Source organism: Carassius auratus, chromosome 42 (genome assembly GCF_003368295.1).
Source record: "Carassius auratus strain Wakin chromosome 42, ASM336829v1, whole genome shotgun sequence".
NCBI lineage: Eukaryota > Metazoa > Chordata > Actinopteri > Cypriniformes > Cyprinidae > Carassius > Carassius auratus.
The window spans coordinates 4698322-4725495 of NC_039284.1; the positions used below are offsets into that span (position 1 = coordinate 4698322).

Below are 27174 nucleotides of genomic sequence, written 5' to 3' on the forward strand. Positions count from 1 at the left end.
CACTAAAAGTGGAGAGCAAAAAGAAAATAAGGTCTTTGAAAATAGGTTCACACTACACCTCATTTACAGCTGTTTATTCATCTGAATCCCTGTTACAACTCTTTGATTTAAACTAGTGAAATTACTGAAACTTTGATATATATAAGCGGCTGACATGTGCTTGAAATACAGTGGATGAAGCACTTTCCTCCCAATCCATAATGTACTGCGATGTACTGTTAATGCAGCACTAGAGCTGATCGAGTGGGTGCTGAAAAAAGAAACTAATCTGAATGCTGATACGGCTTAAAGGGGCCATCAACCTTTTCTTCACCTCTCTCAACCTGGCTTACACATAACATACTAATATGCTTTTAATATCCAAATTCGTTAAAGGATTTTTAGGCTGCATTAATTAGGTAAACCGGAACCGGGAACACTTCCCATAACACCCGTACTTGCTACATCATTAGAAGAATGGCATCTACGCTAATATTAGTCTGTTTCTGTCTTGTTCCGAGGTCACCGTAGCCACCAGATACAGTCTGTGTCCAGATCAGAGGGTCACTGCAGTCACCCGGATCCAGTACGTATCCAGACCAGATGGTGGATCAGCACCTAGAAAGGACCTCTACTGCCCTGAAAGACAACGGAGACCAGGACAACTAGAGCCCCAGATACAGATCCCCTGTAAAGACCTTGTCTCAGAGGAGCACCAGGACAAGACCACAGGAAACAGATGATTCTTCTGCACAATCGGACTTTGCTGCAGCCTGGAATTGAACTACTGGTTTCGTCTGGTCAGAGGAGAACTGACCCCCCAACTGAGCCTGGTTTCTCCCAAGGTTTTTTTCTCCATTCTGTCACCGATGGAGTTTCGGTTCCTTTGCACTCTGGCTTGCTTAGTTGAGGTCACTTCATCAGCGATATCATTGACTTGATTGCAAATAAATGCACAGACACTATTTAACTGAACAGAGATGACATCACTGCATTCAATGATGAACTGCCTTTAACTATCATTTTTTCATTATTGACGCACTGTTTTAAAAAAAGTTTACAGTGCCAAGCTTGGACAGAAAGGAAAACAGACAAAAAGAATCTTGTTATTAATTCTTTTATTAAGAGACTTGATTCTATTAAATGCCCCAAATGCATTCATACCGTGGTTCCCAATTAGACATGACAGCTCCTACATTACCAACAACAAATATAGCAGAGGGCAGACCCTGAGGCCAACAAAGACCCCTGACAATGACCCCTATGTTTAATGATGAAAACAAGCGAGCTCCCACTCTTACAGTCTCTCCCTCCCTCAGCTCTAGGTCTCCAACACATCCCATTCACGACTACACTCCCTTAACAAACACACTCACAAATGTTCACTCTGGTTCAAGTTTTAACCCTGTTAAAAGCTTAAAAGCAATCAGTGTTGACAGTGACGACACTCCAAGACACTTTTCCATCACAAGAAAACAACACGTGTAGATACTCACACACACATACATGCAAACTGGAACCAAATCCTTCAAAGTTAAGTACTGATGACCTCACACTTAGTGTTTGCTTGGGCAAGGATCATTATCACCATTCCTCATTCATAGGTTAAAGTAATTGAACCAACCCTGACCCAAAGTATTAAAATGAATTTGATGCATCAAATAATCCAGCCTGTTTGGTGCTAATGATTACATTTTTATAATTCACGGTTTCATAGAGTCTCTTGACACAGTCAACATGAAAACTGAATGGTAAAAAGACTAGATGTAACAGATAATAGAATTTAGGCATTGTCTGACCTTGGTAATAAATGCTAACACAAGTTATGGGAGTTATGATAGACAGTCACTCCATTCAAATTCATCCAAACATGGCCTTACTGAACTTTAGATATGGAGTGGATTTTTACAATTAGTTCCTATTTTCATTAGTTTATGCATTAATTAACAATAACTCACAATGTGATGCATTAACAGCAATGCAACAATGCACTAACGAGCAATGCATTTACTATGGTATTTACTAAATTTATTAAACTAATGTTAACAAAATGGAACCTTATTGTAGAAGTATTCACAAAATAACACACTGATACAGCTCGGCTAATTATATATCAGATTTGTCTAAAATAAACTGGCACAAAACAAATGAATCTGTGGATGAATAAAAAATGTAAAACACTTTAAAACAAAATAAGAAAACTGAGTAAAGCAGCAAAAAAGGGCTTGATTTATTGTTGTAAAAAACAATAATATGTAATATATTCATAAAGAACATGAGAATCACAAATAGCATAAAAAAAAAAAAAAAAAATTAATAAAATAAAATACACACAGTACTTTTAAATGTACCAAATGACGTTGTTTATGAGGGCTGGAACATTGAAGAGTTGGCAGACTTGTGAATCACAGGTTTCTTTTAGACTCCTGCTTGACTCTGAGCATACATCATGTTTATAGACCCTCCTTTCAAATCAGAGAACTAACTAACTCTCACAGTAAATCTACAGTTTTCCAGTGGCAAAAGCCCCCTCCTGGAACTGAGGGATAAAGCTTTTGAAGTAAGCCCTGTTGGAGAGAGAAAACAAGAGTCTGAGAAACAGAAAAGAAAAAGAGTCACAACAACATGTAGAAACTTGCATGTAATCACCCTGAACTCTGGACTCTTAACTTGACTAATTACTTAAAAATTTGTATTTTTACTTAAAGACTACTTAATTCAACATGTTAATATTTATAATACCATTTAACTTTTCACAAAATCACAAAACTGGTATAAAGAATCATTAGATTATGCTGGTATTAATACTGACTAGTTATGTTTTTAGTACATTTTTAGCATTTAGCATTGCAACGACACAATACTTGTATGTTCAAAAAGTGAGGAAAGACAGACTACAACCAATCATGCCACACACACACACGCACACACACGCACACAAGCACACGCACACACACACACACACACACACACACACACACACACACACACACACACACACACACACACACACACACACACACACACACACAAAAGACTAAATAAATGTCCATACAAGCTGGTAAAGTTGATCAGGGGATCTACATTTGTATTCTCTGCTTGATTAAAGCTACTCCAGAAAGCCAAAGGAAATGTTATCCAAGCAGAGATAAGATACGGGCCGAACACAAACAGAAGAAATGTGTTATCTTTAACACTTATCACACTCAGGACAAAGAGTGCTCTCCAGCTATGAGGTGTGGCTGGGCAAAAAGTCCAAAGGTGAATGCTACACATTCCAGTAGCCTCCAGAAAACTCACTTTAACTGCATTCAGGTCACCATTACATATGAAGTGGAACCAAATGAGACGTATACAACTTCACCGGGAGAAAACTATTGGTTTCTCTTTTTAAGAAGGATTCATTATTTATTTGTTCTTACTTGGCTCGTTTGGCCATCTCGTTGCCGTCCCAGCGCGGACTGTAGGGGTAAGATTTCTGCACCTGAGAGTAGAGCTGCCCACTGCTGGTGAAGTGATAGATAGACTGAAAGGTGAGGGTGGGTTGATCTCGAGGGAAGTACAAAGGCAGGTCCACTATAAGAAGACAGCAAGGAGAACATCTCAAATACAGATCCTCAATAACAAAAATGGAGAAGCATGAAGGATACAACCATGAACCAGCGATAGAAGTTCGTTTTTACACAATATAATAAGGCAATATGTGACTCTGGCTTCATTTCTGCAGCCCTGCATAAACCCTGTAGCCATATATACAATTAAATGCAGTTTTTTCCACAGTAAACAAGCTCAAAGACTTCTAGAATCTAAAATGGCATGGTTGCTTCAGCAAATGCTTTTTTATCTGCAATGGAGAAAATAATTATATCATCTGTAATGCCTTTTATGAATGTGATACCGGAAAAGTGCAGCAAAATGTAAAGTATGTGTCGTTGTTTTTTTCAGAGTCACATATTTCCAATGACCCTGGGTTGCATAAGGGGGACATGGTTGTCCATCTCACCATGGACCAGGAAGCAGAAGTCTTTCCACATGAGCAGAAGGGTGAGCTTGGTAAACCCAACAGCATCATACTCTACCACACCCCTGTGTAGTCAAAATAGAGATATATTCATACTTATATATAAGATACAAAGGACAACTTGGCTTATCCCTGAAATCTGTACTATTAAAAACTTGATTTTGAGTCAAACGCACAGTAAACCCAAAAAGGATTTGGACACTTCAGCTACAATTTTAATCATGTAATTATTTTGTCATCGAATACAATGATATTCAAACAATTTTATGAGCCCAAATACTTTTTGGGTATCTTCTGGACCATTAGCAGATGATACTTAATATTATAATTGTAAAGAGAAAAGCACTGAAGAACCATGAGATATGAATAATGCATTGTCCTCCTGTGTTTTTTAAAGCTAGGTTGTGCCTCTTGTCTGATGAAGTATAAAGGTGTGTTAATAAACTGGAGACATCTCGGTGCCTTGTGTATTACAGCCCATTATAAAGTGGCTGTTTGCACTTGTAAGATTAGAAGCAGAATTATCCTAAGTAATTAAACAAACAAAACAAGGAATTAATGTCTGTAACTAATTCTCATGATCACAGGGTGTAGTGAGCAGCTATACTGGTTAACACTACAAGTATAGACTTGCAAGGCCAGTTTTATTTATTCATTGTCTTGATTTGGAGGGTTATATATCTCAAGTGTATCACATCACTTTTAGCTTTCTATTGGGTTAAAAGTATATCTAGAAAACCTGACACAGAATTTGAATTTGTACAATTCTAGAGCACTACTGAAATGAGTAATAACGCTGTTCATTTATTAGGCTCCTCCTGTTTCTCATTTTTAAGTTGTTGAATGACTGTTAAATGAATATGGCTTACTCTAAATGTCACAGAGATCAGTTCTTTAAAGGGAAAAATTGACTCACATGCCAAAGTGACTGAGAAAAGCAGCAATGTATTCCCTCCTCTTGTGATATCCTTGAATGACATACTGAACCTGTGTTGAAAAAAAAAAAGCCCAATAGAGAATGAAATGACAGTCTATCTGCGGAAAAATAACAAAATGAATGCAGCAGAAAAAAAGTCACATGATGAACTGAACTGAATTAACATTGTATTTAAATGACGTGAGCTGAGTAAAGTCACTTCTGTAGAGCTGCTTTACAGCTGAAGTTGAATACGTTTTAAAATTGATGCATTTTACAACATTAACGGATCATGCACACAAAACACGCTATTGCTTTGAAAACAGTGAAGTGCAGAAAAAAGCAATGCCTCAAGGTGTGTTCTTTAAAATCTAAAAACGTACTTTAATACGTTAAAGTATGAATCGTTTGTTTTTAGAGCGCGGTGTCATGCAAGAGACACCACAAAAGGTGCAAGACATAGAGTGCAATGGTGGAAATGGAAAAATATGCTCAGTTTGAACGGTGCCTAACAGTTTTGTTATTTTCCAGTTTAGTAACATAAAGCTTTTTTTCTAAACAATGTGTATTTGATAAAATGCTATATAAACAAGTACGACTTGACCAGACATTGTCTGAAGAAAATATTTGCCTGAGCAAGTGACATAAGCAAGATCTGAATATATATAATATTAAATGAATATAAGCAGGTATATTAACCAGGAGGCCAAAAAGACAACAACAACTGTATTTCATACTCATATACACATGATGCTGTCTGTGTGAAAGGGTGGTGATGTACGGAGCTGATATCTAGGGTTCATTTTTGCAAGAAAGAAAAAATCAGCTTGAAAGTCTTTGCTTTCATGCCTTGTTTATCAGATTCAGCCTCCAGGAAAGGTGTTTGCCTACCAGTGTTTGTTTCCCTGCGTGACAGATGGATGGCTTGTGGCGGTCAGAGAGAGAGCCATAGCTCTGACCTCCACTGGATGCAGGTGAAAGACCCTTAGGTCCAGGACTGCTTGATGGTGACCTACACTCACTGACCTCTTAGATGCACATAAATAACCCCGAATTTAACATATCATGTTCTGGCAGACGGCAGTTCCCTAACTGTATGGCTGTACATTGTGGTGGTTTAAAGCCAATATTCGGTCTCACAAAACATTCTTGAGGACTTTAATTTTTTCTTTAATTTACTTAACTTTTTGTCATGTCCTTGCCTGTGTTCCCATCTTGGTCTTTCAAGACAAGTGCTTTCATTTTAAATTGTACTTCTTTAGTGTTTCTGTGCTCTCCCCATGTGTTCAGTGTCCTCCTTGTTCCTTTGCTTACCTTGTTTGTTTCTATAGTTTCTCCTATTAGGTGTCATGGTAATTCATTAGCTACTCCTCTTTTTACCCCTTAACCCATGTATATACACCCCTGTGTTTCCTTGTTCAATTGTCAGGTGTTGTTTCTTGAAGATGCTTGTGTCATGTTCCTGATTTGCTCCAGTTCCATGTTATCTTGGTTTACTCGTGCTATAATGTATAATATAACATTTTGTTATTAAACCTACTCTGCATCAGGATCCGCCTCATCTCACTTTCACTTTTATTCAATTTAACATCTTTTATTTTGGACAATTGCAATATAGTTGATGAAAAAGTTTAAAATTGAAAATAATACTACTAATAATTTTAAAGTATCAACATTTAACAAACATTTTCGCAAAAACAGCATGCTATTATTAAAAAAGTTTAATTATCATCATGATGTATGGGCTTTTAATATATTTTATTAAATCAAAAACCTTTTGCCGAAGAACATAGTCATTTCTAAAATCATTTTAAGGCTTTTCAAAATGGTACTCAAAAAATGAAAGGAAGAGACATGGTGAGTACTGTACACATTACACAACAAGAGCTGGAATCAAATTAGCATCTTCTGTGTGTGAAACAACACCCTACATCTCTATGTAGGTCAAGACTTTCACAAGGTGAAACAATTTGCCATTGTGCAAATTTTTAAACAGATGAAGAAAGTTCAGTCCATACTTGGTGACATTAATCATCCATCTCACTCACTTTTGAAGCCCAGACACAAAACCTACAGCCTGAGACATATAACAGTGGACATTATCATCACACATAAAACACACTTCTATAACAGCTTTTATCCAGCAGTGGTGAGACTAATGGCTAATTCATAGAAACAGGGCATGTATGGTATACAGTATTGTTCAAAATAATAGCAGTACAATGTGACTAACCAGAATAATCAAGGTTTTTAGTATATTTTTTATTGCAACGTGGCAAACAAGTTACCAGTAGGTTCAGTAGATTCTCAGAAAACAAATGAGACCCAGCATTCATGATATGCACGCTCTTAAGGCTGTGCAATTGGGCAATTAGTTGAAAGGGGTGTGTTCAAAAAAATAGCAGTGTCTACCTTTGACTGTACAAACTCAAAACTATTTTGTACAAACATTTTTTTTTTTCTGGGATTTAGCAATCCTGTGAATCACTAAACTAATATTTAGTTGTATGACCACAGTTTTTTAAAACTGCTTGACATCTGTGTGGCATGGAGTCAACCAACTTGTGGCACCTCTCAGCTGTTATTCCACTCCATGATTCTTTAACAACATTCCACAATTCATTCACATTTCTTGGTTTTGCTTCAGAAACAGCATTTTTGATATCATTTTTGATATCAGGTTCTCAATTGGATTAAGGTCTGGAGATTGGGCTGGCCACTCCATAACATTAATTTTGTTGGTTTGGAACCAAGACTTTGCCCGTTTACTAGTGTGTTTTGGGTCATTGTCTTGTTGAAACAACCATTTCAAGGGCATGTCCTCTTCAGCATAGGGCAACATGACCTCTTCAAGTATTTTAACATATGCAAACTGATCCATGATCCCTGGTATGCGATAAATAGGCCCAACACCATAGTAGGAGAAACATGCCCATATCATGATGCTTGCACCTCCATGCTTCACTGTCTTCACTGTGTACTGTGGCTTGAATTCAGAGTTTGGGGGTCGTCTCACAAACTGCCTGTGGCCCTTGGACCCAAAAAGAACAATTTTACTCTCATCAGTCCACAAAATGTTCCTCCATTTCTCTTTAGGCCAGTTGATGTGTTCTTTGGCAAATTGTAACCTCTTCTGCAAATGCCTTTTTTTTAACAGAGGGACTTTGCGGGGGATTCTTGAAAATAGATTAGCTTCACACAGACGTCTTCTAACTGTCACAGTACTTACAGGTAACTCCAGACTGTCTTTGATCATCCTGGAGGTGATCATTGGCTGAGCCTTTGCATTCTGGTTATTCTTCTATCCATTTTGATGGTTGTCTTCCGTTTTCTTCCACGTCTCTCTGGTTTTGCTCTCCATTTTAAGGCATTGGAGATCATTTTAGCTGAACAGCCTATCATTTTTTGCACCTCTTTATAGGTTTTCCCCTCTCTAATCAACTTTTTAATCAAAGTACGCTGTTCTTCTGAACAATGTCTTGAACGACCCATTTTCCTCAGCTTTCAAATGCATGTTCAACAAGTGTTGGCTTCATCCTTAAATAGGGGCCACCTGATTCACACCTGTTTCTTCACAAAATTGATGACCTCAGTGATTGAATGCCACACTGCTATTTTTTTGAACACACCCCTTTCAACTAATTCAACTAATTGCCCAATTGCACAGCCTTAAGAGCGTGCATATCATGAATGCTGGGTCTCATTTGTTTTCTGAGAATCTACTGAACCTACTGGTAACTTGTTTGCCACGTTAGAATAAAAAAATATACGAAAATCCTTGATTATTCTGGTTAGTCACATTGTACTGCTATTATTTTGAACAATACTGTATATGGCTAGCAAGCACTGGTGCACTGTGTTTATTTATTAATTAATTTATTAATTTATATATATAGTTTTGACTCTAAAGGTGATGAAGTACAATTCCTATGTATGTGTACAATTCTCTTTGTGCTTTGACTTTATGTTGATGGAAAAAGCATTGATCTATTACATCAGATTAGATATAGTCATTCAACACAGTGTTTTCCACAGGTGAGATCAAGAGAAGAGCAGCTAAAGTAGATGCTGGTGTGTATGATGTGTGACGTGAGAATCAATGCTGATCTCGACTTCATGACTCATGAAATCGAGAAGGGAAGACCCACATCAGAAAGAAACATTATGCAGCTCAATGGAAAGTCACTCACATTAACACACACACAAACACACTTGTTCTTGTTTGTCTAAGCCTTGTTTGTTTAGAGGAGGTGTGTCGGTAACTTTGGATCAGTGAGCTCTACACCCACGAGTGAAGTGTGGGAGATGCTGACAGGTGAGATCAGTGATCACAGAACATATGCTCTATTGCAAAACTTCAGAGTCCATCTTCCGGTAACTGTGCGCTCATTCTGGAATAGAAAAACCATTCATAACTAGTTTTACTAACACAGATGTGATCATAATAGTGTCACTTTCACAAACATGGCGTTGTTCATGAAACCTGCACCATATCTGATCTGAGAGCTGCGGGAGAGTTGAATATTATCATTAAATAATGGTTTCAATTTTGGTCAGTCATCACACATACTAGAAAATGCTGCGGTGATGGCATATTTTAGTAGGCCAATCCAGAAGTTAGCATCACCGTGGTGACCCTCAAAAAAAACCCAATGGGATTATTAATGAAGCTCTGTGACCAACAAGTCATTATGTTCATCATGATTAACAAAATGAACACAACTTTTTAGAATTTTGAAGCCTACATACAATCTGCAAAAGTAAAAAAGCTCAACATAGGTTTATAAAAGAAGGACATGACGGTCTCATGACTTCGTCGCCATCACTAAGCTTCCAACAACTTCCAGTCTTTATTTAAAAAACGTTTTCCTTAAAAGTTTGATTAGAATCGTTTGCAGGAGCATGGACATAAATGCAAACAGGCTGTAAAATCGGACTAGTGAGATGATTCGTTTTCCTGTTTAGTGTGCTGATGTTTAATGACCCCAAAAACCTCTGAATCAGTACACTACACTGCAAGCACTGGAATAGATATAAGCACTCTGAAACACATAAAATAATACCCCTTATTTCATATGAATCTATTTAGTCTTATATATACTTAGAACTTTTCTTGCCCCCAGTTTATGTTGTCAGTTTTGTCATTTTCAAGTAGAATAATGTGTGACCCTAGTTCAGGTGAGTGTCCTGAGGAGCTGGTGGCCATTGGTGGGGCATGAAGTGGAAGATTGAAAGGGTTAATTATTCATGCTGCCTGTGTGGATATGAGGAGTGGGGCTGAACTGAAGTAGAGATGTCAAGGGAAAGGAATGTCAGTCACTCCTCAGGCTAGTGACAGTCACATTTTCTTCATCTTATTTCCGCTTGTCATAAGGCCTTGACTAAACTGATCAGAAATGTACATAAACAAATAAAAACGCAAAAACAAAAACAAGTGCATCAACTTTACCATCCATACACATCATGTACTATAAACAAACCCACACTTCAGTGATAGTGTAACCTAACTGATTACATGATTACAGTAATTGAAAGAACACACACACACACACACACACACACAAAGTAAGGATTATCCTTTACCTTGTTTGTAAGTAATTGGCACACTTGAGGCACATAGTCAATGAGGCAGCCTCCACTGGGGAATGCTGGGATATGTAATGCCGAAGATCCTCCAAGTGCACTAAGAGAGAAAGAGGAAGAGATAAAAGAATACAAAAACACTTTAATACAGCCCTACATACCTTAAAAGGAATAACATCATTGACAGTTCCTTTAACTCACATAGCAAAATCAGTGAATTGCTAACAATGTTTTTGGAGGTCAACATTCGGGGAAACCGTAGAGCAGCTGATCTTCAAGCATCACTCCCTACATACTCCTCTGTGTTCAGTTTAGGGATTCTAGAGTACTTCATTAGTGTCCAGAACATGGAACATTATTTGCACCTATTTCCATAATTATACAATGCATCATTATAACTATTTTCACATTTTATAATATTAATGTAATCAAAACTATGAAATAACGAATGGAAATTACTGTGACCAAAAAATGTTAAATAAAGGAAAACTCTCCTATATTTGAGCTTCTTAAAAAGTAGTCGTTTGAAGAAGATTACAGTTCTGCACACACTGGGCATTTTCTCAGACAATTTCATGCCTTGTATGTTGGGAACTTGCTGGCTATTCCCCAAAGTATTTAACATCATAGGTTTATGCATAAATGACAAATAAGAAACAAAAATTCAGTCAATTCAATCATGTTTTACATTCTAACATTTGTTCACGCCCTTGTAATTGAAATGATTAGTAGAATGGTCCTGGACTAAATCACATTATCTTTGCAAAAGGATTTACATGTACATGGGCATTCGTGGCCTAATGTTAGAATCTGACTTGTTACCCAAAGGTTGCGGGTTCGAGTCTAAGTACCGGCAGGGATTGTAGGTGAATGACCAGTGCTCTCTTCCCGGCTCAGTACCACGACTGAGCTGAAATGCTTGAGCAAGGCACCGAACCCCCAACTGCTCTCCGGGTGCCGCAGCAAAAATGACAGCCCACTGCTCCGGGTGTGTGTTCATGGTGTGTGTGTGTGTGTGCGCACTTGGAAGAGTTAAATGCAGAGCAAAAATTCTGAGTATGGGACACCATACTTGGCTACACGTCACTTTCCAAATTAATGTAATTATTTGGTAAATGCTGTAGCTCAATTGGTAGAGCGTTGTGCTATCAAGCGAAAGGTTAGGGGTTCGATTCCCCGGGAACACATGATAGGTAATAATTGATAGCCTGAATGCACTGTAAGTCTTTTTGGATAAAAGCGTCTGCTAAATGAATAAATTTAAATTTAATTTATATATATATATATAGTGCGTGCATTGAAGGAAGTTTTTTTTTTTTTTTCCGAATTGGACTTTGCTGGTCTACAATGCATCTGTGTCTTAGAAATCTGCACCATGTATCCTCCCGCTGCTTTACACATGAACAGATAAGTATTCTACTATACAGCAGATGGAATGAGAGAGAGAGAAAAAAAACACTAGACAGGATTCTAAGAGAACACTGGAACTTGCCAGATCAATAATATGAGTATGAGAGGAAAAAAAAGAACGTCCATTAGCGGCTCTTATTTTGGATGTTTGGTTTATAGATGCTTATTTTTGCCTGGACAGTCCTTTTATAAACAGCTGAAAAATATGAGGGTCTCGAAGGAAGTACAAAGGAAGAAAAAAGAACCACTTCAGATATTCTGTCTAGTCTCTGAATATATGAAGAATAGCAACTAGAATCCTCTGTCAGTTGGGTTTAGATCAACAATGCCCCTGACTGACAGAAAGATTACCTTTTGCTGAAACAGTCTTTGGCAATATACAAGCATGGAAATGTCATTCACGTCCATCAAGCTCCTGAAGTATATTCATGGACTGTTTAAAGATGTTAATGCACAGACGTGTTATTTATTAACTGCAGAAACAGGAAATGAAGAGGGATGCCACTCAAATGCTATTCAGCTGTCAATTCTCCATCGGGCTCAGTCATAACACAATGATGTTGCTGTGCTACAATGACAATAGAGCAGCATCTCCATGGAGATACAGCTTGATTCTGATGTATGTGATGCTTTCCTGTGCAATCTGTTGGTGTGGTGTTAAGGTGTTCTGTCTGGTTGCCAATGTATTGCTTAATGGTTACTAGGGCTTTCAGACTGGTTGCTAGGCGGTTGGTAAATGACTACAGCTTCGCAAACACCACTAACATTATGCTTTGTCCCAGCATTTTGTGCAGGCATAACACCAGCAGACATAAGCACACCAGAGAAGATGAGAATTTGTCTGTTGGAATAGGATAGGCTTATGGGGATTTTTGTTTAATAGCTATTTGAAGCAACCAAGAAAAATCTCAGCAGGAGATATTTTTAGGGAAGATTATGGAATTACAACCTTGAACTGAAGTTGTCAAAGAATATTCTGTTCTGACTTTCTTATGCAGATATTACAGGGATTCACTGAAGCCAACAGACAAAAATATGCGAAATACATATTATGAGAATGATATTGTATCTAATATATCTTGAATATAGTCACAGGTCAACTAAAATATGCTTTAAAGGAGTAGTTCACTTCCAGAATGAAAATTATGTCATCATTTACCTTCCCTGCATTTGTTTCAAACCTGTATGAGTCTCTTTCTTCTGTTGAAGGAAAAAAAAAGATATCTTGAAAAATTTTAGTATTCGAGCAATTAATGGGCACCACTGTCTTCCATAGTAGAAAAAAAAAAAATACTATGGAAGTCAGTGGTGTCCATTAATTGCCCGAATACTAATATTTTTCTAAATATTGTCTTTTGTGTTCAACAGAAGTGAGAAACACATACAGGTTTGGAACAAGTGGAATTTTTTATTAACTACTGCTATTTTTATTAACTACTCCTATTTGGCAGGGATGGACACAATTTGCCCAACCCTGCTTTAAGGCATTTAAAAGCAACTTATTTCTCTTATCGCAACTTATTTCTCAATATCGAAAGGCTTATTGATTTTACAAAACTTTTTTTTTCTTCACATTTTTCTTGAAAATAATTTAATGATTTCACTCACATTCACACATTCATTTGATCAAAATTGACAGTAAAGACATATGAAAAGTTATATATAATCATGATTTTCTGGTTCCTTTTGTGTTTTTCAGATTGCCATTGGGTTTGTGAATAAACCCATACTGTTATATGAACACAAGAACAAAGAGCAGAACAGAATAAACAACAGCCAGAGACAAATGAGAAAACATGCAAACAAACGGCACAAGAATACAAAGCACAACCAACAAATAGCTGTCTTCTAAGACAGAAACTAAATCAAAAAGAGAAAAATGAGAAAAAAAGAGTGTTTGGTAGTGTTCACAGTGCTGTCAAACTATAGATTGTGTAGGTGTCCATCTCGCACCATCACATGTTGAAGGAGATGTGAAGTCCACTGTCAAACTCAGTGAGCACTTCACAGTCATAATAACACAGCCTGCTGTGTGGGAGTAAAGAGCGGCCATCACTGCAAGAGCGGTATGCTGGGTAAACCTGGATGTGTGGATTCAGAGATAGAAAGACAGAGACAGAGATAGAGAGAAGGATTCCTGGGAGGGTTTTATTTCACTCAGCTCAGGCAGGCTGAGAGCGACCTCTCTCTTGCTCTTCTCTTTCAAGTCCCACTCACTCTCTCTCTGGTTCTGTGACGGGGCCGCAGGGACGGCCGCTTGACTGGCTGGCTGGAGGGGATGCGTTCTGTGCCAGCCTGGATGAGAGCTAAAACAGGGGATTCCTCGCAAGTGCTGTGTTTCTTTAAAGAAATAGTTTAACCAAAATGAAAATTCTATAATTTTAATTGACTCAGTCTCTAGTCGTTTCAAACCTGAAAATTACTTCTGAAGATAAGAAGAGAAGAAATGTCATGGCCCAACCCATCATGATCCAAAATAGGACCACTAAGCACTAAACTAAGTTATCCATATGACTAGTGTATTACATTGCTGTTATTATTATTATTATTATTTTTAGATATACGATGATATATTGCTGTTCTACAATGCATCTGTGTGTAGCGTATCAGACCCGAACCAGATAAATTGAGTCGATCAGGACTGTGGTTGAAACATGAGCCGAATTCCTCAGAAAGGCAACAGGTGGTTGTAAATCATTCCTAGTGCCACAAGTCAGAAGCAAGATAACCTACCAACCAACTCTTTCACAGAACAGCTTTCAACAATAACACCATTAGAACAATTATTGACAATTTCAATTCGGAGAAGAGATTGTCAAATTTGGGGCAAGTAATTGAGATGCAACGCCGGACATCACGTGTAAACCCATGAGAGTACTACACAAGATCCTTGGATTGACTTCCCCCACCTACCAGAATCAGACTGAAATTCCTAAGGGGGGCCTTTTAACCTCTGGTCCCCACAGAACATCTTTTGTCAGAGAATGGCACAGGAACTGTCTTTTCTAGATGTAAACAGTGTTTGGAACAGTGTTCTTTTAAATGGCGTTAGATAACAACGTTATTTTTTCAGTAACGGGGTAATCTAACTAATTACTTTTCCCATCGTTACAACGCCGTTAACATTACTGGACGTTTAATGCGGTGCGTTACTATATATTGATTTAATAAACTATGTAATCCGAAGGCACCCCTGGCTCACACGGATAGTGAGGAGGTCGGTTAAAAACGAGATAAGCGATTATGATCAATATTGGCTAAGGCAGAGTCATGTGTTTCATGGTAGCCAATCAGAGCCAGTGTTTTTTTACGCCAGCGTCGCCAAACACACACACGAACGCCTGCGCACGCATGCAACAGCTAAAGAGAGATTCGCAGCAGCAGCAGAGATGTCGAGACAGGAGCAATCCGATGAAAAGTTGGCATTTTCAAGGTGGAGATATAAGCACTACTTTAAATTCACTGTAGTCAAAGGCACGTGGATGTAATGTGTACATGTAATGTGATACACAGGCATCTACAAAGCTAGTGTCCAAAACCACTTTTCTTACAAAGATAATACTTGAAGTGCAGGATAAAACCCTTGCTGTCTGTTGACGTTGTAAGGAAAACAGGTCAATTTAGCTCAAAGGGAATCATTTAAGATTTTAAAGGGAATTTGAACAGAATCACTGTTTCACTGAGACGCCCTGCGATTCACTGAACGAGCCGTTTAACATCAAATCTGCACTGGATATTAATATCAAAACTATAGTGAAACACTATCAATTAGCACAGTGACAAGATCGGCAGTTTAAGACATTAACTTGTAAGCACAAAACATAAGATATTAGGCTTCATTAGATAAATCTAAGACATATAAACTAATCAAACACATAAACGCACGCACTCACACATTCACACAAGTTGCAGGAAGTTCGAAAGTTAGGGAAAGATGAGTTTAAGAGAATGGAAATATGGAATCCCAAGTTTACAGCAATACGTTACATTGCATAGACATGTACAACCATCAATCACGTAATTAGCGCTCGCATTGAGTTCCTCAATGAGGTTAAAATTATATTAGATACACCAGTAAAGGTCACAGTCTGGAGGTTAGTTGCGTCTCCTGTGAAAAGGGAGTCATGTTGAAAGGGGCATCCCGATGTCGCTGATTGGCTGGAAGTTAGTCGCTGAAGTGATGTCTTGGGAAGCCCGTGGTGGGGCATTGGCTGAAGGTGCAGAGATGTGTGTGCTGGTTGAAGTTGAACGGGCACCCGAGGTCAGGCGTCGGAGACTCGACTTTACAAAACTTAACTCAGAACACAAAACTCTCAAACGGAAAAGAAAAGAAGTAAAGTTTGACGAGACTAAGTTGTGTTTCTTCTCATCGTGGCTTAGTAGCAGCAGCCATGCAGACTGAAGCATGCTGGAACCGCGCTCAAAGAACTGTGATGACAAACAGCATGGCTATAAGCTAAAGCTAAGAAGCAAAGCTAAAAGCTGGCATGACTGATAGCAAAAGCAAGGCTAGAACTAAAAGCAGGCATGACTAGTAGCAGAAGCAAAGCTAACAACTAAAAGCAGACATGACTAATAGCATAGCTAGAGACTAAAAGCAAGATTTTATGGTGTCCTGAGTATTTAAACTGGCCTGTTGGCCACCCCTCAAATGTTGTCTTGACCAATCAGATATTTTCTTGGCTCGGGGGTATCATAAATCATATGTTTATCTTACCAAGCATTCCTATAACATGAATATGATACATTTGACCAATAATTGATTGTCAGGACAATTTCAAGCAAGCAGATTCAATTACATAGATACTAGGCATGACTATGTACCCTTAAGCTATCCCATAGTTATCAAAAGACATACACAATAAGTGATTATAACATGATAGTCTAATGTGTGGGTTACACATAAATGAATATGGAGTGAAGCGATGGACTGATTCATTTATAAGTCTTTTTGAGTTTATTCTGGTCCATATGTACAAAAGACAGTTTCTTTGCCATTCTCTTGACAAATATTTCTGTGGAGACCAGAGGTTCAAAGCCCCCTTCCCCACCTTAGGAATTTCAGTCTGGTTCTGCTGGGTGGGGGAAGTGTTTAAGGAAGTGTTTAACTCTCATGGGTTTATATGTGATGTCCGACGTTGCATCTCACTTACGAACAACAAATTAAAATGGTCAATAATTTTTCTAGTGGTGTTAATGTTGAAAGCTGTTCTGTGAAAGCGTTGGTTGGTTGGTTATCTTTGCTTGGGACTTGTGGCACAGAAAGTTTTATGACTTCCTGAGGAATTCGGCTCGTGTTTCAAACACAGCCCTGATCGACTCTTTAATTTGTCTGGTTTGAGTCATTTCTGTTACAACGTGCAATAAACATTGAAAGTTATGTACAAACACCTGTTTGTTCTACTCATTTTAACCTACTTGTGAAAACTCAAATAAAAAAGCAACTTTTTTTTCATTTTTTTTATACAGTAACGCAAATAGTTACTTTCCCTGGTAACGAGTTACTTTTATTATAGAGTAATTCAGTTACTAACTCAGTTACTTTTTAGAACAAGTAGTGAGTAACTATAACTAATTACTTTTTTAAAGTAACGTTCCCAACAATGGATATAAATGGACCAAAAGGAACTCAAAAGGACTCATAAATGAATATCAGTCCATCACTTAACTCCATATTCATTTATATGTAACCCATACATTTGACTATCATGTTTATAATCACTTATTGTGTATGTCTTTTAATAACTATTGGATAGCTTAAGGATACATATTAATGTTTAGTATGTATGTGTTTGAATCTGTTTGCTTGAAATGTTTCTGACCATCAGTTTTTGTCAAATGTATCATATTCTTGTTATAGGAATCATGCCCAAAATTATACCCTGCAAGTGTGGGAAAATTTGGACCACGTGCTTGATAAGATAACATATGATTTATGATACCCCGAGCTAAGATGATATCTAATTGGTCAAGACAATATTTGAGGTGTGGCCAAAAGGCCAGTTTAAATACTCAGGACACCATCAAATTCTGCTTTTAGCTTGTGTTTAGCTTTTGCTATCAGTCATGCCGGCTTTTAGCTTTTAGCTTGTAGCTTTGCTTTTAGTCATCACTGTTAGCGTTCTTTGGTAGCGGTTCCAGCGTGCTTCGGCCTGCACGCCTGCTGCTTCTTAGCCACGATGAGAAGAAACACCACCTAGTCTCGTTAAACTTTACTTCTGTTCTTTTACTTAAGTTTCTTTTCTTTTCCGTTTGAGAGTTTCGTATTCTGAGTTAAGTTTTGTAATGCCGTGTCTCAGAGTCTGACCTCGAGTGCCCATTCAACTTCAACCAGCCACACAACTCCACATCGTCAGCCAACACAGGACCACGGGCTTCCCAAGACGTCACTTCGACTACTGAACTTCCAGCCAATTAGCAACCTCGGGGAACCCCCTTTCAACAACAACGAAGGGAAACCCTTAACACGGGAAACGCATGTACCTCCTCCAGACTCACATTTGTACTGGTGTATTTAATTTAATTTTAACCTCATTGAGGAACTCAATGCGAGGGTTAATTAAGTTATTGATGGCTGTTCATGTTCACGTATTGCTGTAAACTTGGGATTCTACATTTTCGTTCTCTTAAACTCATTCTTCCCTAACTTTCTATCTTCCAGCAACTTGTATGAACTATAGTTTGGATATTAGTATCCAGTGCAGATTTGATCTTAAACGGCTCGTTCAGTGAATCACAGGGCGTCTCAGTGAAACAGTGATTCTGTTCAAATTCCCTTTAAAATCTTAAATGATCCCTTTTGAGCTAAATTGACCTGTTTTCCTTACATGTGTCTTTGAAATCTGCACCATGTATCTTCCCGCTGCATTACAAATGAACAGATAAGTATTCTACTATACAGTAGACAGAAAGAGACAGAAAAAATATAAACATGATTCTAAGAGATGTATTGATAGTTTATAGAGAAGTTATCCATATGACTTCTGTATTACATTGCTGTTATTGTTATTATTATTTTTAGATATACAATAGATTTGTTTGAGGATACCTCAAATTTGGTGGTTATTTTCCAGAAAATTTCTCCTGGACTTGCCACATTTTAATTGGTCATGTCACATGAAAAACAATGCAGATCCAACACAATTGCCTTTGACTTAACTATTTAATTATATAGTTATAAGTAAATAGTTTTTTTTTTTTTTCATATGAATTCACACATTACTACATTTTTGTATGATCTGCTTAAAAAAACAAAAAATAAGCTAATTTTCCAACCCCCCTAGAGTTAAACAGTTGTGTTTTACTATTTTTGAATCCATTCAGTCGATCTCGAGGTTTGGCGGCAGCACTTTTAGCTTGGCTTAGCATAGATCATTGAATCTAATTAGAACCTTAGCATCTTGCTTAAAAATGACCTAATATCAGCCTAGAAAATCGCAACTTTTCTTTTTCTGTCGGTCTTAGTTCACGATGTAACTACAGAAGAGTCAAGTTTTAAATAGGAAAAATACAGAAACTCTTTGGTCATTTTTTAACGAGATGCTAATGGTCTAATCTAGGGCTGCTCCGATCACGATCGGCCGATTGTTATGCGCATCTTGTCAGTAAAGCCGCACCTGTTTGGAATTCACCACTGGTTAGAGAACCGGCTTTACTGACGAGATGCGCATTAATGATTGGCCGATCGTGATCGGAGAAGCCCTAGTCTTATCAGATTCAATGATCTAAGCTAAGCTAAGCTAAAAGTGCTAGCACTAGACCCGGAGATCGGCTGAATGGATTAAAAAACTGTAAAATTCAACTGTTTAACTCTAGGGGAGTTGGAGAATGAGCATTACTTAAAAAAAAAAATGTGGAGTGTTCCTTTAAGCCCTAGTGATGAAGGTGTGGGGTAAGGGTCAAACAATGTGAATTCAAATGAAAATGCCACCATGTTAAATTGTTACATTTTCCAGTGAGATTGGGTTTGGCAGATCTACAAATGCAAATAAGATTTGATGATGCAGTGGGAGGAAAACTAACTGAATAAAACTTATATTTCAACTGGTTTCTCATAAACATTAAATCAAGTTATCGTATGGCTTCAGAAGTCTTGAAATATAGTGCATGAGTTGCTTTCATTGTAAGAAAAGAAGCATGAAAATTCTGCCTTTCCTTTTGTTTTCCACAGAAAAAAGTGGGTGTGGAACAAAATGAGACCAAGCATACGGTAAAACAACAGAACTAGCGGCACAAGTATACAAACACACACACACACACACACACACACACACATATAAATACCATCAGCACAAGAAATGTCCAATACAAATAAAACTCCAATCAGATACAAGTCTGATAAACATCCACCCACTCATGAAAAAAAAAGAAAAGAAATCTTATCTGTTTACAATGTGTGATTTATATCTGTACAAAAAGTTCAAATCTCAGACAGAAAAGTGGGCTTAAGTAACACTGTGCCACTGTTCTAGCATACATAATTTTTCAGGTATGTCCTCAGGAGGCCAGTTTCCATATTCCCAGTGTTGTTTTGTGCCCCTAGCACCCACAGACACACACATACGCCCACCCCCCGTCTCTTCTCCTAAGTCACCCTTGTTGTCTGAGCTGTTAACGTGCATGCATGGAGGCAAGGTCAACCCTGTGTGCTCCTGTATTATCCAAACCCCTGTAATATAACGGGGTGGAGAGAGTGTGGCCATGACAGATAGAAGCTGACATGGCTGGAGAGCAAACAAACAGGCTTGTTCCTCCTCCTCCTCCCCTCTCGCTACTCTGATATGAGTGGATGGAGGACAGCACACAGAGTGAAAGACAAAAAAAATGTCATTAGGCACCCAGAGGCTGGCATGAGCAGACCTTGCCCACTGAGATCTATCTGTTGTGAAGTCAGACTGAAGTTTCCTCTATTCCTTCTGAGAAGTGACCTTGTGTTCTAGATACTGCAGAGGGAAATGTCAGGCTAATTACGGCCATTTTTGCTAATTTCATGTTTGACCATGTAGATTACAACTTTATTCTTCCATTGTGTACTACAAATAAAATATTTTAGTTAAATGATCAATCATATTTTATTGATGAAACCTCAGTCGATACAGATCTGACTTACTTATTTTTTTTTTTTAAATATAGAAACTCTGATTGTGAGTTAGAATGTAGGCACTTTTCAATACAAGCATACTATGAGCTCTGAGGGTGAAATGGAGAAAATAAACGAGTGAAAACACTTCCAAGTCTTTGTTCACTGGTGCGCTCTCTGCATGCAGGGGCAGAGAACACAAGACATAATTCTTGGTTTTTCTACTGTCAGGATGTTGATCATCTGGTAATCCCTAAACAGTTGTAGCAAGGTCACATAAAATGAATAAAGCAGGAGTGGGCAAGCACTATTTATGAACATGTTCCACTGCTCTTTTATGGTGCACAAGATCAAATTAATTCCAAGATGTATTGCACAAATATTGAACAGGTGGGAAGAATGTTGTTTTGTACACTAACTTAAAACAGAGTCAGTAATGTCATGTTCTGCAAGTCACATCAATAACTGAACCCTTTAATAACGGCTCTCATCCTTGCATAAACAGAACATCTATTTTACTGACTGATTCTCAATTCCTCCAGGATTTCAGGAAGTTAACAGCAGAAGAGGAAGCGCTGCCTTCATTTACTCAAGCTGGCGGTTGGATAAGGTGTGTCGTGTGCTTGAATCTCTAAAATAACAGCACTTAAAGAGCTGAAAAGCAGTTTTCACTCAGTCGTGTATTAATAACTTCCTGAAAAATCTGATGTTTTGAATATGATATTACCAATGTTTAAAGAGCTTCATCTTATATGTTTACATCAAAATCAAGTATGTGTGCGTTTTAAACAATTAGCTGTGAGGTCTTCTAGTGTACTTTCAAAAGATAAAACAATATGATATAATTTAAAGTCGTTATGAAATTAAATATCGCAATGTTTCTTACTATAGGTTTATCTGTTCAATCATGATTTATCTCGTCAATCGCAAGAAATAGCAAATCCAGCAATCAATACATTTTTCTCAAATGAGATGAAAAGATGACTGCATCATCCATTTCATGCCACATTTACTGCTAATACTAATAATAAGATTATTATTAGATACAGATACAAGAATTTAAGATTTAAAGTCTTTCTCGTCTATGAAATGGGGTAAACTTTTAGGGAAATAAAATGTTAGAAAAGGAATGTCCACCCCTGAAATACCATAAACCACTCTCCCGAGGTACTTTAGCATTTCAATTCTGTATGACCTGGGAAAATGTATTTCCACTTGAATGGAATAGGGTAAAGTCACTCACTGCTCAATGCTGGGTGACAGGTAGAGTTTAGGAAAGACTTGCGTGGCTTCATCATCTTCGAAGCTAACAGACAGAAGCGCCACATCTTCTCCTGGATCGAGTGCTGTGTCCTGACAGAGGGATAAAGAAAAATTAATATTTGGAAATTGTTATGTCACAGACTGTAGGAGACAATCTAATATGTGGTTCGCAACATAGTACAAAACAAGTGTGTGCATGGCTAATGTTAAACCTATTAATCGGTTCGCATTTTCCATTATGAGATTATCAGCATTGGGCAACATCTGTGTTTGCTTTGGCCGATGAACAGACATCCAAACATAAGAAGGCATTTTTTTTTAAAGATAAATAATAAGCAAAATAAATGTAGAAAATGTACTTCCTATATGTTTTTGTATCATATATTGACTATCCTTCTATTGTGTGGTTAACTGGTGGGCGGCGAATGTTTGATTGTGGACAACAGATCCGATGCTACATCATTCACATAAGGTATTTTACATGTATCAAAGCTTAGATAAATAGTCCCGGAGATTGCTATGACATGTTTTGATATGCACATTAGCACCGCCTACGTAATGATATGTAATATGAATTATCATATGCTTAGAAAGACAACAGCAAATGGGGAAATGGCGGGTTCTACCTTAAAATGCATGAACCATTCAGGATAAAGACCCTGAGCCAAATCAATGCATCGGCTAACACTGAGGGCATTTAGCTAGCAGACAGACCAGCCCGGCTGCTGCTGAGCAACTGAAGGTGGTGCACGGTTTTGGCAGGAAAAGACTCCAACCAGAATTCATGCTGCATTAGCTTTAGCTTCAGCGATGGCCACATCTGCCTGTCTTCAGCTTATCACATTAAAAGGTTCCGCAGGGATCTAGATGATACTTTCTGTTCCTGTGCTGTCTGAGCCCAGTTTTCCTACAGCTAGGCCCTGATGTATGTCATTAGCACCATGGCGCTCTTAATCAAATGTCTTTCAGTCGGTTTGAACTCATCCATTTGTGATAATTGCTGCTTGCTGTGTAACCTCTGCTCCCATTAGAGTGAGCCGTGTGTGTTGGAAATGTGACGTTACCAGTTAGAGGGGACATGTGTGGGATAAGCTAACGCATAACTTGGTGAGGCACATTGAGGTCTGGGGAGAATCAGAGAGCTCAACCTTCATAAATGTGAAAGGGACATATTCAGCTATGGCTCCACAGTTTTATTTGATGTTATAGCAAGACGGTTCTCTCATCTCTAACAAAGTTGCATTGCTCTGGCTAGTCCTATTATAAGTGTTAATGATTTCTGTGCTACATTAGAGCTACACAAAATACATCACAATTAAGTCTAACACACTAGAAGACTCAACAACTCAACTTTGTGTAGCTAGGATGATTTAGCTGTGTTTGTAAGCCAAAATGGTTATAATCTTTCATCATCTTTATGTGGACTGTCCTGAAAAACAATGTGCACTTTAACACTTTACAGTGTTAATATTGTCAGGCATAGTTGTACAAGCAGATGATGACAAAGAAGATTAGGTAAAAAGTCTTTAAGGTAAATCTAACAAATATAGAAGTGATAGTTCAACTGATGCATTATTGAGAGCGGACAACTAAACGCTGAAAAGACTGCAAAGTAAATACCAGGCCAAAGAGGGAAATAATGATAAGCACTTGTAAGTGTAAAAGAATCACCATGACAACTGATAAGTGAGCGGGAAAACTGAACAAAGGAAAACAGAAACTGAAGAATACAAACTAAGTGTGAAAATGAAAATAAATCAAGATAAAATCAATTTGATGACATTTAATAATGAAATGTCTGTAAACATACTGTTATTTTTCTGCCAGGTCATTACTTGTTTTTTTTTTTTTTACGGATTAATGTTACAATATATGCATAGCAAATTGACTTTTGTTTTTAAAAGAGTAAAAATAACGAGTAAAATACGTTTTTTCAAGTTCAAGTTCCAAGTTTAAGTTTTCAACATTCTGATGTGATGATTGCATGTCTACAGTTTCAGACACAACAGCAATTATTATAAAGCTTTTGGCTTGACTCTCTGCATCTCAGACAACAACCTTCTAAAATTCAACATTTTAGGTATAAACGCTTTGCCAATGACCTGGAGAACATTTCCATGTCAAATAAGGTGGAGATCCAGAGCAGAGTTTAAGTTCATGTGGTACCAGTCTTTTCCAGAAAGTTGTAGAGCTCCCAAAACAAACTCCAAATCAAACTTCATTTTAGCCTGATGTTGTTTGGAATGACGTCACACCAGTTTGTTCTTTGATTTCACTTGAAGTATTTCAGTGCCTTTACGTTGTATAATCTTACAGTAAAGAGCATACCAATAAATGTTTCATTGTGTTTTGTAAGCTCCTCTCTCATCAATATGCACGACTGTGAATTGGCAATATTGGTCAGTAGATTTCAGAGACCTTTAAAAATGAATGTAGCCTCAATGGAAAGATCCAACCAGATAAGCTTCAGATCATTTAACACAAATTCATCAAGAAAGATTGATTTCATTACTTAGGATGGATTTGAAAATTGGTTCAAAATGTTTCACAAGCTGTAAAGACCTTCTGGGGCTAGAAAACCTCATTTTCAGTGAAGAAAATAAATAAAAATGGCTTCACAATTCAATCAGTACAATTATGGGGCTGCTGTTGAAAAGCATCTGTTTAATGAAGCTCTGAGGGCAAACGTGAATCTGTGAACAAAATGTCAAATACAAAGCTGATGGCTACTCTTGTCGTCTGTCTCTTCTTGCTCTTCATCAGCCGCCAACATACACCACATACCTGGGCTTGGGGGGGCATCTACTTCCCAAGGTGTTGCTTGATTTAATCAGCTTGCATCAGTAGAGTACTAGGGTATGAGCCATGCGTTCCTAGAGACATAATTCATTCTTGCTGATTGACATTTGAGGGGATTGTTAGGTTATGGCTGGCACAAGAAAGAGTAAATATTTTCTGTGTGACTGGTATTTGCATAGGACCAAAAACCCTCTAAACTTTAGTCTAAAGATATTCTAAAATGAAAAGATCAAAACAATTATTTATAGTAAATTTAATGAAGTAATTAGCAATGAAAGGCTGTGCAATAAATGTATTATTACAGTAGTAAAATCTGTTGTTATAGGCATGTCAACAGAAATATGATAAAAGACAAGGCGCATCCCAAATTGCATCATTATGCACTATTCTTTGATGTTTTGTAGTATAAATAGAGTAGTGCATTCACACTAAAAATCAGAAAAAGAAGTGCACTTTAAACACCCAGATGATGCACTTAACCAAAAAAATGAAGTGTGGAATGTTGGGCACTCCATGCACTCAATTGTCGCAGCTTTAATTACAAATCGAAGGGGGAGGGGCTATCAGACTCTGATTATGAATGACAAAATAACCTTATATAACTAATGCGGTACATGGTTGAGTATATATTGCATCAGTACATAAGTTTGGGACGCAGCTACAGACCAGAAGTTGCTTCAGTCCAGTAAGTTTTCATCTTGAAATATTACAATACAAAATACACTCTTACGTTTACTTTACAAAAATCTTTTTTTTTTTTTACAGTAAAAGGACATGTACCATGACCTGAATGCAGACATTTTTAAAATTTTAAATACATTTTTCTTGCTAAAAAGTATAAGCAATTAATTACCATAAAAAAGTATAATAAACTTCTATATTTTAACATTTACAATCTTTCAGGTTTTACACACATTGCGACTTATAATGATGATTATAGTCTTTTAGAAATGTTCTGTTTCTACTATAAATCTTCAGTAGGTTACAGGAACACATTAATCTACATATAAAGAGCATCTTTAATGTGGAAGTCTGTGCTTTGGGCAAATAAGAATAAAGGTGCATCATTAAAACATGCTCTTATAGGTTCTTGGTAAAGAACTAATGAAGACAACAGTGATGACTAATGAGTGTTTTGAGCGACCCTTCCTCCAGGACAGTGAGAGAGGGAGCATTGTGCACTCCCTACCTCCTGTTTAAATCAGTGAGTCAGTGTCAAGGAGTCGGGGGTAGGGCACGGGGCTCAAGGGTGCCCCGGGTAAGAACCTCACGTGGGTGCCCGCTCTGTTTTCTTTTATGACCTCCCTTCGGGTGCTTGCCATACTGTGTGATGTGACATCGTAGAGATGTGACAGCTGTCTCCAAGCCAAAAGCTGTCTAAAACCAAAACTCGAGGTGAAGCTGATTTGCTTGGCCCCACTATAGGAATAGACGGGACTGGATTGCTCAATGTTTTCTGTGCCATCTCATATGGGGAAAGCACAGAGACATGAGTGGTCAAGAACAGGTGCTTTCCCACACTCTTTGCAGTGATGCCACCGAAAAAAAACAAAAAAAAAAACATTTTGGGTTCCGCAAAGAACCCTTTCAGTGAACAGTTCTTAAAAGAGCTTTTTTTTTCTTTCTCCATGTTAAGGATATTTTAATAATCTAAAGCACCTTTTTTCCACTATAATACATTTTGTGAAGTGGAAAAGTTCCACAAATGTTAAATATCCTAGCTTTCTTCATGCTATTAAAAAAAACATTATTTTTAACCACAGCATTCAACATTAGCTTCCAAGATTCATGTAGTGGTTTCTTTATTTGCTTTTTACTATGCACATTACTGCACAAACTGGATTACTAAATGGTAATATGTATCAGGATGTACCATATGTGTACTTCAGCTTGGATTCCATAAACAAACCTGAATGTTTAGCTGATCTTTGAGCATTGTTGAACCTCCTGAAACATCCATGATGAGGTTGCTAATGAATTCTGCCTTGAGATCACATTCACCATCAAGAGAACCTCAATAAATCCCAATGCTTTTTTTTTATATATTGTTATTTGTGATTATTGTTGTCTGTTGTAACTGACATTCATAACTTTAACATTAACATGTATTAAATTACTGTTGTT

The 27174-nt window shown here is 37.6% G+C and overlaps 1 protein-coding gene across 1 annotated transcript in view; it reads right to left on the minus strand.

Moving 5' to 3' along the window:
* Positions 1-1080: 1080 nt before the first annotated feature.
* LOC113060452 (BRISC and BRCA1-A complex member 2-like) overlaps positions 1081-27174 on the minus strand; it is a 92611-nt gene continuing 66517 nt past the window's right edge. The window contains exons 7-12 of the mRNA XM_026229380.1: positions 22232-22341; positions 10500-10599; positions 4917-4987; positions 3983-4065; positions 3402-3555; positions 1081-2546 (exon numbers count right to left, since the gene is read on the minus strand). Coding sequence (XP_026085165.1) covers positions 2483-2546; positions 3402-3555; positions 3983-4065; positions 4917-4987; positions 10500-10599; positions 22232-22341 — 582 coding nt within the window. The 3' untranslated portion in view covers positions 1081-2482. The remainder of the gene's footprint in view (positions 2547-3401; positions 3556-3982; positions 4066-4916; positions 4988-10499; positions 10600-22231; positions 22342-27174) is intronic.